The following is a 14127-nucleotide window of genomic DNA, read 5'->3' as shown; positions in this document are numbered from 1 at the left end:
GCTAAGTCGATGTGTCCTACGAAAAAAAAAAGGACTGCTTAATGAAACTAAGTGGGAAGTACAAAAATACATAGATAAAATGATAAAACTATCGCAACCCCTCTTGAATATGGCCGTTTGAATTGCCACAGACTTTTTTTAGAAAAAAAAGATAAAAAAACATACAAATGTTAACATTCGCTTGCGGGAAACTTAGGAAACAAGTGGAAACAGTAAAAGAGCTCATATTAATTTGTGAGTTGTATAGTGTTACTTCCACGATAGTCGCAAATGATTCTTTATGCCCTTAATGATGTATATGGTAAAAAAAACTTGTAAAAAATGGATGTTGTCTTTTAAGACCAAATGCATGTACGCAAATCAACCGACTGTTTTGAACGTACTCTGATCAGAGTACGTATATATCACCCGGAGTTTCAGTCCTATTTTAAATGTAACAGGTAATGATTGTTGGTACTAAGAGCCGATTTCAGATCAAGAAAGGACGGCTTTATAGCATTTATGAAAACTGGATTGATGAGTGAGTATAATGGTATAATAAGCCGGCCAATGGATTCAAGTGGACTTCGTATACAACTTTCAATGGCCGAATTCTCGCAGTCGATCAACCTACTAATTGAATGATGCATCAGAAGAAACAAGGTTGCTTTCTTTGATTCGTCATCGATGCTGTCCTCTTTAGATACCTTTAGGTTGTGTATCGTAACAACATGCTAGTTTTGATTGGCTTTTATTTAGTCTTTCTTATAGAGAAACATCTGGTCTGTTTAATCTATTCGATCATCACAAATGCACACAAGTCGACCACCTCTAGAAAAATAGAATAACACCTAGTATTCGAGCCAAACGATCAAATATATAACCTCATAGAAGATTGAAGTTAGAAGTCGCATTGTCGTCTTTAGGCTGATCGCAAACATTTCGAAGCTTGACAAAATTATCTTCAATGACATCCTTTGATGTGAATATGGCATTTATTCAAGCTTCAATGCCTTACTATTATTTCATGTCCTACCTGATTCATCTACTTTCTCTTTATGCTTGTGAGACTAAATTTCAAACTGTACACCCTTCGACGCCATGTAAATCAGGACCCTTGTGAGCGGCTGGCCAAGTGAATTCGTGGTCACAAAGGCCAGTGGTGTATTGTTCCAAAGTCAAGGCTGCTTGATCCAAATACAACGGCGGCACCTTCCGTTTACCAGGTGAAATCTAACGATTATATACGAGTAACCTACATAAAATGGATGATGTCTCAATTTTTTGTCGACCATATAGCTATGACTAACTATGTAACTATAATGGTAGTTCAGAAGAAGAGTGGAAACTGTACTATACATATACATGACGAAAGTTAGATGACTGAGTGGAGGCGATACAAACTACTTGATAGGGGCAATCTGTTGAAGAAAAAGGCGTTGTGCATTGTGAGACAGTTGCAGCTTGGCGAAAACGTGGAGGCAAAGCAAACGTCTGCGGGATCCGAAAGTTAATAATATCCGTTATCTGAATAAGAGCGAAGACATTTGATGTCGATGATGATACAGAAACAATGAAGACAAGAGCACGAAAATCTTTGAAAGGACACATGAAAAGCTTTACGTACTATACACATTCAGTACAGGCACCTGCGAGTCAGCTAGGATCGAAAACTAAAGAAATGGTTTCACGTCAAGTAATCGCTAGACAAAAATCACCTCAAATTAGATATAATTCATTACCTGACTTCCTTGTGGTGTTTTTCCTATAGTTTTTTGGGTACTCAGTCCTGGGTAAACGTGCAAGTATGTTACGCAAAAGGTTCAAAGTCTAAATTATATAACCGATATAGCTATACTCAGTTTCGTAATTTCAGCCGCATGCCGAAGCAAACGTTTAACAACAGACAAAAGAGCAGTGTCTCCGCTCTTACTCAGATGACGGACATCATTAACTTCCGGATCCTGCAGACCTTTGCTTTGCCTCTACGTCTGCGCCAATCTGCAACTATCGCACAATGCACATCACTATACTACATATTTACACGATCTTATATGCTGTACAGTCGCCTCAAACCTACATTCAATGATTTTACCTCGATATGGATACAGATCCTCTATATCCGCGAGCCGCAACGTATTTTTAAGATTAGCAGACAAATACGTTACTTACTACTAAGTTATCACATCAGGAGCATAATAGCGTACAATCATTTAATGAAGGCAGACCCGCATTCTGTATAGGAGCCAAAAACAAACGTAACATTCATATAACAATTATAGTAGATACGATGCCGCAGCAGCAGCAGCACATGATAATGTTTGAAAATTCCGAGTATATTGTCATGTATACGAACAACCCACTCAAAATCATTAGCGGCCGAATTTGTATCCTATTTGCATCTACACTCTGGATAGAATGCTGCAAACTATCAGCAATACCGATAACGCGATTTACAAATTTGTCACACTCAGACGTTGTTCTTCATCTGAAGATTCTGCGATCAAAACAGCTGACAGACACAGCACAAAGATTAGGAGCGAACTAGGATTATAGCTATACTATTGTGGTATCTGTGTGCTAATCAGTAATTCTGCTTGGTCTATTCATTTCTGTTGTTGTTGTTGTTGTTGTTCCGCTAGTTGTCGATCTGACACGATAACATTAACGACATAGGCGGCCATCAACGTTTGCCGATCAAAACGGGTCTACACACAAATGTCAATGACGATGTGTGTTTGCAAAATCCATTTACGTCTCTGGCTGCGTTGCAAATGCGTTGTTCCACCCGCGAACTGCTCACTTCATGGAAAATTTCAGTATTACTTGAGACTTCAACACAATATACCGATTGTTAAACGTAGTGATCCGCTTTTGCGGTTTGTTCGGCGAGGTTCATGAGCGGAGTGTGCTTTGAGAAGCGAACAATTTGACGGTAATGAGATAAAACGCTATTTATCTGTTCAACTCGAAGACAAGATAGCACTCAAATTTTTCATGTGCTTACATATTGTTCCCTTTTCCTGCTTAAAACGACATTGCCCGAGCAGAAACCTGAAGTACTGTCTCGCTTTCCGCGATAGTATTGCCTGCCATACTTCAGAGTTATATTCGGCTTCTGTTACTACAGTCGCGACTACGTCGACAATCGCGGCATGCGTCTACTTTGCTGGATAGATATTGTAGTGCTGTGGCGTTATTTACGCTGCTACTTCGACAATGTTTAATAGCTGATTGGTTACCATTTTAATATATCGTGGCCTGGATTGGATATGTTGGTGTGCGTATCTGTGTACGCCTCTGTAATGCTCTTCTGCAACAAAAGGGCGTCCCTCTTGCTCGAGTCTTACCCTGGCCATGCTCTATGTTCTGTTATGTGTAAAATAAAGGAGTACTATAGCAAATTACTAGCAATCTAACTTTCTTTCATTGCCCTGACCAGAATTTAACAGAACTGGCACAGCACAGAAGTCTACCCGTGCCCCCGTTCCGAATTACGCTAACGGATGCCAAACGCTTCCAGTAAAGACTCCTACTTCAGTTCGACTTGGTGGCCCATTGACACACGGTCTCACCCGCTCATTGTGGTCTAACAAATCGCGGATTCCTTATAACAACCCTGTCTTCTCTTTTCATCAAGCCTCTAGCGTTGAGTACCAGACGAGAACTGAGGATTGGTCTGGCGTCCGTTTGCCGTCGAGAGGCAGACAGACAGCAGAGACAATATAAGCAGTTACGTGCCTCAGCTAAACAAAATTCTGTTCAGTCTCCATCGATAGCTACGTCGATTAGCACAACGGCCATTTCGCCTTTAGAGGAGCCCTGTTCCTCTGCTACATGCTTACGTCTGTATGTAGACAAGCCGATTGAAAAATTCATCTACTGAGCCTACACTTCAGATATAGAAACATCACTTCTAGGCCTTCTGTGTTACTTATTTACTACGACAACACCGACCAATATATACACCTACAGCTCTTACACATAATAGAAAACGTAGAGTAAATAAATCAAGTAAACTGTTGATTACATGAACTGAAAGCGGCTAATATGGTTCGGCCGAAGACATTTATCAATAGATCTATAAACGAAGGGGTTAAGAATTAACTATTATATATATAGAGTATAGCACACGGACTATTCGTGCCTATCAGCGTCTTCATTTCCTCATCATCGTCCCTCTACTGAGTTTGTATTTTTGTGTGATTTGCTATAGATTACATATCTATCTGTATCTGGAAATTTCAGTGTCTACTTTATGGCTATCTGGACGGATAGTTGTGTATGTTTGTGGTGTTGAGATTGGGGCGTCCTGTGGGTATCGGCGGAGCTACGGATAGGCGTCAGTGTCGGCAGCAAGCTTAATAATCAAAACAGAACTAAGCATACCACACACACACACATGCAGAAACACAGATACACCCAACGTGGATCAGATCAGTAGTATCCATACGATTAGATAAAGGATCCATATAGCGCAGGTAGCGACAGCGGCAGCAGTCATGGCGGTGACGCCGTTCTGTGTAGCCAATTGTCACCGTGCGTATGTCGTCCATCTCAACATCGGTGGTGTATTTTCTAGCTTTAACAATTGCCTGTTGATCTCCCATGAGATCGCCGAATCGACTAGCTGACTAACTACTATCGACTATGGTGGTCGTGAAGGCGCACACTACTAAGTGAGGTCTCAACTTTGAACTCACTCTTACGATTCTCTGGTACGGCATGCATGCATACGTGTTGCATACACGTCATAGTACTCTGATGGAAATGACACCTATGGTGGCGATAATAATGGCGGAAGCGCTGGCGCTACTTGCTCATGTCGCAGTAGTACCGTTGCGAAAAAATGCGCTGTAATAGACCTCTAACAGAAACAAACGCGTGTCAGTCCTGTCTGTGAATCAGGTTGCAGACGTGCGCACCTAACGAAAGAGCCGTACTAAATTTCAACCACAGGTCAATAAGAAGCAAAGGTAAAATTGAATCTAAGCTAGCAGCCGATAAACTAAAACGAGCCACGTCAAGTCAAAAAAGTCTGCATGCAAAAGATTTATGCGATTGCCGTGCGAGTCTGTTGTGCTTCGCATAGTCAAACTAATGACAGAAAACTGACACAACGAATTTTTCAGCCCTCTAATTCGGGTACTTCTTTTTTCTTCTGTTTTCCTTTATATCGACAAGGTTTGTTGGTGTCAAATACGTTTCTGAAAGCCCAGTAGTTTCTTTGATTTCCTGAAATGTAATGAAGCAGGGTCGATCCTAGCCATATCCGAGCTTATGTTTGTGCGTTTGAAAAAGCCATTTCGATTAAGAAGAATTCCTTGTAATAGAGTTTTTCTTATTCCTTAGAGAAATTGTTGAGCCTAAGAAAGTCCTGCTCCTTCAACTTTCAATACGTACGTCAGCGAACAACTGGAAAGCTAAGCGCTTTACCTTTTTTCATTGCCGTTGGTCTATGCATCTGCCTAATTTTTTATTTCGTCGCTGAAAGGTATTGGTACAGAGATGAATTGAGTCAAAATTCCCAGTTATAAGTCGCGCTGTACCTTGCAATCGGTTATTGCAGAAAAATGTTAAAAAAATGCTTTAGATACTGTCTTTAAGGAAACACCTCGAAACCTCGAATTCAATAATTAAAGTTATTATTTTATTACCATCCAAGAAGTATTCCCTATATATTCTTTATATAATTCCACGTAACCTACTGTGCTACGGTAAGATTGGTACGTAATGTTTTTCATATTTATGGTTATGTAAGAAAGCTAATAACGAAACGTATACTTTATTAATGTAAATAAGCTTTGTGATGACACTGATTGTTCCATTATCAATTTAGTAGGCACTGGCTTTGTTTGAATAAGTTACGATGGCATAGTCACAGGAGAGATGGGACTGCACTGGATTGCGAGACTCGCGAAGGTACTTCAAGGAACTATACATTTGCTTAGAGCCGTCACTTGCAAGCAACACTTTATAGTAGAGAAAAATTTATATGAACGTGGCTTAAATACTTACAACCTGGCTACCAATAAATTAGCTCAGCCAACAGTGAGCAGTAGAATATTGGCTATCAGGTACTAGAAAAAAACACGACACGTTCTTTCGTATACAATCTTACAGCAAAATTATGTAATCTCCTATTTAAGATATTAACTATAACAGCAAAAACAAGCAATTAAGAATAGTTTCACACTACTTCATGCAAAATGCGTAATAAACAGCCGACAAAAACACATAGAAAATATTCAAACAAACGCAGAAGAAAATTTGTTTTCGCCGACAAAATGATTCAATAGCCAAATGGCTCTAATAAACCGCGATATGAACAACGCCTACAAATCATAGTACGTGGTGAGTTTAAAATGCTAAACCTTTGATTTTTTTTCCCAACATGTCTAACAGTTCTAGCTTATTTATAAGCAATGATTCTGTATTGTTGGCAATGAGCCAAAGAACAATCCATATTCTAAATAAGTTCTAAGTTGTTCTCATTGGATTAGAACTATAACAAATAGTTTGCTCTACGTCTTATTGTTTCCCGTAATTATGAGTAGTATCTTAATTAGCCAAACGTGGCCATGAAACTAATTCATATCTTAACCCCTTTGTGGTGCACAGGATTTGGAGTAGAGTCTACATTCAGTGATGACACTGTACCAATGCTGCTTCTTCATTCTGTTTAGTGCATACTGGAACTATCAGCCCTAGAATACGAAAGACATAGAATCTCAGGGTGTGAAGTAGATCTTACATGAAGACAATATGTAAAAATGTGCATATATAATTGCATAACGGTGACGTCACCTATGCATCACTAACGGGAAAGATGGGCAATCGTTGAAAACAGAATAGCAATTGGAAATCAACTTAGTCTTCATCAACTCGACAGAACATTCGTTTCGTACATTTCAATGTATTCATTAGATTGTAGATTGCATTATGCGGGAAGGTACTGCTTTGTACACTTGCATTTGGGCGATGTTCAAAAAAAGCTTGATTTTAGAAGAGACAAGCCGACATTCGACATCTCTAAATGTTCGTATTCGATAAGTTTAGGTACATATTAATTGAGTATACATATAAACAACCGGAGCTTATTTCTTCCTCGTATATAAATGTATATTTAGGTAAGATGGCATAGAAACTTTTAAGATAAGTTTCTTGTTGGAGATCAGTTATTCAAAAAAAAAAAAAGACGCCGCAAACTGTCGTGGGCCTTCTGAAATAAATCATTATGTAAACTAAATAAATAAATATAGAAAGTAAATATAGAAAGTAAATATAGAAAGTGAATATAGTTTAGTGAATGCCTAGAAAATACTGCAGAGAATTGTACGTTATCTTACAGCGATTACCCCATAATGTACTTAACTTCAGTTAGTCACTCGTTTCACGTTTTTTGTACATATTTTTTCAAATTCTTATTCTTACTTAACATGTAGAGAATCCACGCGTTTAAAAGTTCGTCAAAAGCTCATTCTTAAAAATGAACCGTGATACAGGAAAGTATTTAGCCGTGTACATCAGCCCGCATCCCATGTAGCACTATTTCGCAGCTAAGGTTTACGTTCTCTTTCTACGAGGATAGTAATAGCACAAAAGGTAAAAAGCCTTTTAAATCCCTGTTTGTTTCTTTTTCTAAACACATCTATGCAGACCCGGAAAAAATACTGATCAGCATAGAAGAAGAAATGTAATTAGAAAACGAAGACGAAGATATAGGCCTAACCGCTAAAGTTATCTAGCACTTTATGTGCTTTGATTCATTGCTTATATATATATGAAAGAATAAATTATTTATAAGAACCTATCTACCTATAAAATAAGCAACCAAAGTTCCACGAGTATATATTGGATCAATATCTGAGTAACAATTTTCATTGTTTACATACAACAAGTAAATATTCACATCTATTTACTTTTTAAATTTCACCAAATTGGAGAAACTTTACAGATGGCTTTAGCAGATACAGTCAGATCCTGATGGCATCAATAATTTAATCATGAATCTTATTTGAGTTTCAAAGTTGAATCTTTTTTGGCATAAGAATAATGAATCAATTATGATTCTTAATGAAGATGACCTTCATTGGCCGGAAAATAATATTGGGACATTGTTAAAAAATGATATAACCAAGGACAAGTAAGATGAAGACAGTGTATTATCGATGACAATAGTCCAGCTTACGTCATTCGTTTGACTCAATCCCCGTATGGCCATTACGGTCACCTATACAGAATACTAAATACAAGTGACATACGATAAACCTTTCATACAATACTTGCTATCATAATGCTAATATAACGCTATTATACTATAAAAAAAAAAAAAAAAAAAAAAACGGAACTCATTATCAACTGCTACACATTTATTAAAAAGGTGAGAAAATAAAAGCAAGGTTTTTGCTGATCGTAGTAGAGCTTCAGCATTCCACATTGAAGTTTTCTATCGAACTCACCTGACGCATTTTCGGCAATTAAATGACTAATCGTTTGCTCTTGATATAACCCCCACTTATCTAGCGTCTGCATTATCTTGAAGCTATCTAATTCAAAATGAGCCAGGTAGATAGCATTTTTATAAATTACTGCTGAGCGGCATGGCACAAACATCGAACAAGTGTTAATCGAAGGAGCTCTGCTGCTGCTGCTGCTGGGCGTGAATTAACGACTCTAGAGAGAGTGCAAACATTAGAGAATGTTTGTACATTACTGTAAATCTAACGATTACTTAAAAATAATGATTATTCAATTAAGGTTCAGCAACGTGAACAAATTCACGACTCTTATCGATATCTGCATTGCGTTGTCTTGTCCCGTACAGAGAATGCGAGATATCCGGGACAAATCGATTATCAAATGATTGGTTCAATCCTTAGTTTATTTTAAGAACAACGAAAACTCCTCGAGGATTCCTCGTTGTTCGAGGCTTGCCCTTTATATGATTATATTCTTTCAGCGTATAGATACCGATCATGTACGAACTGGAAAAAGGTTCTTCGCGGTTCTAGTAACACTAACGATTTGATGACTCCCTTTATTGTACAACGAGACGTATCGTTTAACTATAATTCTAAGCAAGTATTTTTACTTGTATGGATCTCAGCTCAAGTGAAACAAGGTAAATGTAGAATTGTCGTAACTCTAAATAAAAAGAAAAAATGACTGCTAGTATTTAGTTTGATGTGTACGCAGTCGCATTTTAATTGCCCATGAGATTTTATATGGCTATGACTTTCGTTGCATCAAAAAAACGAACAAGTTTGTTTTTTGTTGAGGATTCTACAAATTATTTATCGCTGAGAAACTATCTAATGTAAATCTTCCCTTCATGACAGCTCTCCTTTTGCTGTTTCCTCTCAGGAAAGCAGTAACATGTATCTACCCTTCATTAGGGATTTCATTGTTCTCCATACAGCGAAAGCCGTAATTCGGTACAACCCATAATCCCCTAATTTCGATAAAATCGAAGGGCTGCGCTAAGAATATGACGTTAGCTTTTGCTAGTCATACATGAAACCCATAAATTGGGCAATCGAATTAAAAGAGCTATCACTTGCATTATTTTAGAACTAGAGAAGTTAACATTTAAAAAGTGAAGTAAATAAAAATTATTTTTTTATAATTAATATTGAGAGAACAGGGATTCTTATTATATATTTTATATTATATTTAAAGATTATATGAGGTAACATTGATCTTCATACTTGCAAGTCTTGTTTGTTTAATTAGTCAAAAACGGACGTAATTATTTTCGATGTATGATCCATTAACGTTAGTCTGGTGAAGTTGCATTGCTTTAAGGTGGACTGACAGATAGCTAAAATTCTGTAACCTCATTCTCCAATAGTATCAGCCCATCAGGTCTCGGGAGCAAATTAGGTTCCTCCCAGAAGCACCTCTTCAGATTACGTGACTCAAAAAAAAAAAGGAACACTAACGTAATTAGTAACTTCTCCCTTTTCACGAATCTAGATCTTATAAGGACACACTAAATCGCACTCTTTGCTGAATTTCCTCTGTTATGATGTAGATTGGTTCTTTTATATAGGTTTTTTTGCTATTTAGTGTAAAATCGTTTAGAAAACTAATTGTTGATTTAATTGGAAAATTGTTATTTATAACAATTTACAACAAATAAAGAGCATAATGCGAAATTTAAGGGTCGAGTTGGGGCCAAACATCTACCAGACATTTCTTCACCTACGACCACTACAAAATTTTTTCGGTTTAAGACTATTGAATATTCTCCTATAGGAGTTTTTGTGGCACATAGTACAAACTATCGCAACTTCTTATGATGTTTGGCTGAGTTGAGAGCGTATTGAGACCACAGTTCACTAACGTTGAATCAGCAAAATTTTATCGAAATCGACTTCTCACAATTTAACCAAACGTCAATGTCGTTCTACTCTAAATTACGTTACGCCGAAGAGGTTCGAAAATCTTGTCAGAACGAAGCGCATGACCAATATCTTATTCTAAACGGCAAAAAAAAAGCTTCAAGAAGTCGAAAACAGTGAATACGAACATTTCATTTCCGTATCATCGTACCGGGCCACCCCATACAAATAACTTCACGATTAGTATTCGAGGATTTCAGTAGGTGGTTGAGAATCTCTACAGTTCTTCCGGCGTTTATGGTCAAAAAATATTTCTACGAATGTTGTCATACGAACTGCAGAAGAAAAGATTTATTATAATTCATTTACATGTTCAATTCTTGGTTTGTTACATCGAGTTTTTGTGCCAACAACAAAGTACATACTTGAAATTAAACGGTGTTCCGATGAGGTCTTTTGTTAGTTTCAATCCCTGCGACGACTTCCGTCGCTCCCTTGAATTCAGCGTCTGTAAAATCAAAAAGCGAATCAATATATTACAGTTAAGTAACAAGTAAAATAGTAAATAAAAATCCTATGCAATAGCAGCAAATAATTTTTGTTTAAAACTTATTTGCTATGTGTACGTCCTACACAGCTTTCACAAGGATGAATCGAAAAATCGACCGTAATTCGTTCTGGCTGGTAGCTAGCTTGGTGTATGATTACCTCCTCTCCTAGTCCTATTTATCTTAAATCCTTTTTTTTTTTTGTTTCCGTTCGCAGAACGAACCCGTGGACATCGCAGACATCAAGAATATGTAGTAATAGTCCGGTTGCTTGGTCCGCTTGAACTCAAATTGTAATGAATGATTTCCCACTATTGCTATTAGCTCACTATAAATTAATATCGTGTAGCACTTCAACATGAGTTGTCCTTAAAAAACAGTAGCTTAGACAGTTCTGGTTGTAATTAGCTTAAGTTGGTATATGAAAAAACAGATGCATGTTAAAGAGTGTAGACCTTCGAGACTACAATATGTGTAAAAAAAACTTTTACATACTACTTTTAGCATTACTTATTACTATAGTACTTTAAGCATAAGAGATTCTCTGACTTTAATATTGCAAGTACAGGACATAATTACAGACTGATATTGCTGTCGTCTGCTCAAAAAACTTCATTGTACTCAACGTTTAGAAACGAGAACTGAAATAATGATCGTTACAGAAAATCTTTACTTAGTTGACAGATATACTCAGCGAAGTAGGAATTCTGAACTATTGATCCTGTATATCGCAGTTAATTTCACATATGTACTTTCAATTGTTTTCCAATGACACGACAGAAAGTAGATATGGCATTTGTCTCTACAGAGCATTATCAACCAGCTATTTTAGAGGTGCTACGCAGGACTTATGTGACGAGTCTGCCATGGTGCTGAATTTTTCTCTTTGTTACAGTAAGAATTAGAAAATAACATATATACAAGCATTTACAAAATGTGGCTTGTCTGATTCGCGTTCCCTTCTCACACAGCTTATCATGTCACCCTATGACAACGCGAGATCATTCATGGTACTGGTTAAGGACTACCGGAACCTGGGCGCCTATTACCTTCACTACTAGTATTATGACATGACATTCTGTTAAGGCATATCCTGCCTGGGGAGCTTTGAAGCAGTCAAAAATATAGATTAACGGAAAATCTGGAAATATATATATCTGTAAAGGATCAAGACTAACGCACGTGTCACGTAATCAAATTTGTCCTAGGTTAAACCGGCACCAGAGATTTAGATTAGGTTTAGATTTTGACAGCTTATTTAAAACAGTAACATGGAACAGACTTTTATGAAAGCAATTAGAATATATTTGTACGGAATTTTCAATAGATTCCATATATGTTATGTTTAGTATTTGGACTTCTAGCAGTAGTAATGTTATAAAACAGTGGGAGTCCATTTATAACTTTTCCTTTTTCCAGCTGCTAGCTGTTAGTCAACAGAATCATCTCCATCGATTGTGGGCAGTTGCTTTCTGTTAGTTCAAAACAATTTTTAAAACTTAGTTTTAAGAAGCCCAAATTGTAACCAAAAAAAGATCCAAGTATTGTAGGAACTCTTCGCGGCACTTTACCGCCCGCCGCAAAGCCGATTAAGGCAAACCTATTTGTACGAGAGACAGCAGGCAGAGATGAAATCAAGTGGCTACGTTTCCGAATTCCTTTTTTTGAAGTAACTTAGGCAAGATAATAACTTTACGCAACGTTGTGCTAGGAAGACCTTGCGGTACGCCTAAATTTACAAAATGGATTTGAAATGTTATCAAAATATTTCTAATAAATATCTAATCTAAGAAATAATAAAAGTCAAAATAACAAAGTATTCTGAAGAGGAGTTCTCGAGTGCTTGAAACTGTTGTGTTACAGCTTTTATATATTGATAAGGTGCGAAAAATGGCAGCTTTTAGCCGGGTGTCGAGCACTGTCTATAAACGCCATCAACGCTCTTAATTTCTTGACAGTGCAACATGAATGGCGGTTCGAAACTGCGGTGTCGTTTTGTGTCAAGATTAAACAAGGCTTCTATAAATATAATTACTTAATGGTTCAACACTGTCCAAATATTTCAATGACCCATCCCCAGATTAGATGAATTGTAGAACAATGCCAATCTCGACTACGCAGGAAAACATTTCCAATATTCCAAAAAATAATAAGGATAAAACTCTCTTGCAACATCTTTCCGAGATCTATCAGAAACGCCCTGCAGTGCTATGCTCTCGCCTGTGTAGTTTACCATCGGCTGATCCGCGCCAAGCAAATGGGCCGTTGAAAATATGAAAACCGCGAATACCTCTATTATGGTCGCAGCTATCCTGGGTCAAATAGCCTTCTTCATCTGCCGCAGAGCTCGTGACCAGCAAAAAGAACAAATCGATCTAACGTACGTCGCATCGCACGGCTGACAAATGTCACTCACTGGGAAGCAGGCAAAATGTTTACCTTCGTTGTGGTATGCCATAAGACCTAATCTCTTCATTCCAGCATAGAACTAGCAGAAAAGCAAAAGATTTTTTATCCTCTGTTTTGACTCTAAAAGAAGCTCGCTTGTAATGGGATCAGTGGTTTGATTACGAATTCGGTTCAACTTTTGGGCTGGTTGCTTGATCGGCCGTCCTCAGTGCTGTAGTATACAAAATAGCTTTTGAAAAGAGACCCGTTTGAGGATAAAATCGATGACACATTGGATGCCAGCAACGGAGTGAGGTCTAGCGAGAACAGTGGAAGACCAGTGCCCAGAATGGATTTCGAGTGAAGCAGTATCATTCGTCATCAGGTTTCTTGTTTTTATATTAAGTCAAACAGAAATCAGAAATACTGGTTAGTTGCAGATAACGCATTGCATGCTGCCATCTGATGTATATTGAAGTTTTAATGAAATACTGGAAAATAAAGCATTCTGTCACCTCGAAAAATCATGTGGCGGTCCTTTTCCACGTCACATCATATTATACTGTAGTTAGGCGATAAAGTAGAATAATTGATGTGGCCCTTGTGCAGTGGTTATGGGCAGCTTCGTAAACCCGAGTCCAATGGCGATTCTATAGCAATCCAATTGTATCGCCAATTTATCACCCGATACGTACACACTTAAATCACATCCAATGTAATAGTGAAAAATCCTACGGCAGAAAAACATCTGTCGACAAAAACAAAAAGGTCAAAATAATGCTCCATCATTAAGGTAACATCATAGATTATTGATCCGCATGTTTATCGGATCGTAATTTATATATAGGAACGATACTTATGGTGAA

At 37.6% G+C, this 14127-nt stretch overlaps 1 protein-coding gene and 1 long non-coding RNA gene across 7 annotated transcripts in view; one reads left to right on the top strand and one right to left on the bottom strand.

Moving 5' to 3' along the window:
* LOC111258548 (uncharacterized) overlaps window positions 1-12771 on the top strand; it is a 17929-nt gene extending 5158 nt beyond the window's left edge. For 2 of the 3 annotated variants that reach the window (XR_002679055.2, XR_002679054.2), the window contains exon 3: window positions 11091-11750. This is a non-coding gene — a long non-coding RNA (uncharacterized LOC111258548). Of the gene's footprint in view, window positions 1-11090; window positions 11751-11844 lie in introns of those variants that run through there. The other variant, XR_015310187.1, reaches the window with a different exon arrangement.
* LOC111258547 (uncharacterized) overlaps window positions 1-14127 on the bottom strand; it is a 127574-nt gene that overhangs the window by 42876 nt on the left and 70571 nt on the right. For all 4 annotated transcript variants that reach the window (XM_022829914.2, XM_022829913.2, XM_022829912.2 and 1 more), the window contains one exon: window positions 10751-10833. In XM_022829914.2, the coding sequence (XP_022685649.1) occupies window positions 10751-10833 (83 nt within the window). The remainder of the gene's footprint in view (window positions 1-10750; window positions 10834-14127) is intronic.

The sequence above is a fragment of the Varroa jacobsoni genome, unplaced genomic scaffold, assembly GCF_002532875.2.
Source record: "Varroa jacobsoni isolate VJ856 unplaced genomic scaffold, vjacob_1.0 scaffold_245, whole genome shotgun sequence".
NCBI classification, from domain to species: domain Eukaryota; kingdom Metazoa; phylum Arthropoda; class Arachnida; order Mesostigmata; family Varroidae; genus Varroa; species Varroa jacobsoni.
Note: the sequence above shows the minus strand (reverse complement) of the source record. Positions and strands in the feature narration are given on the sequence as shown.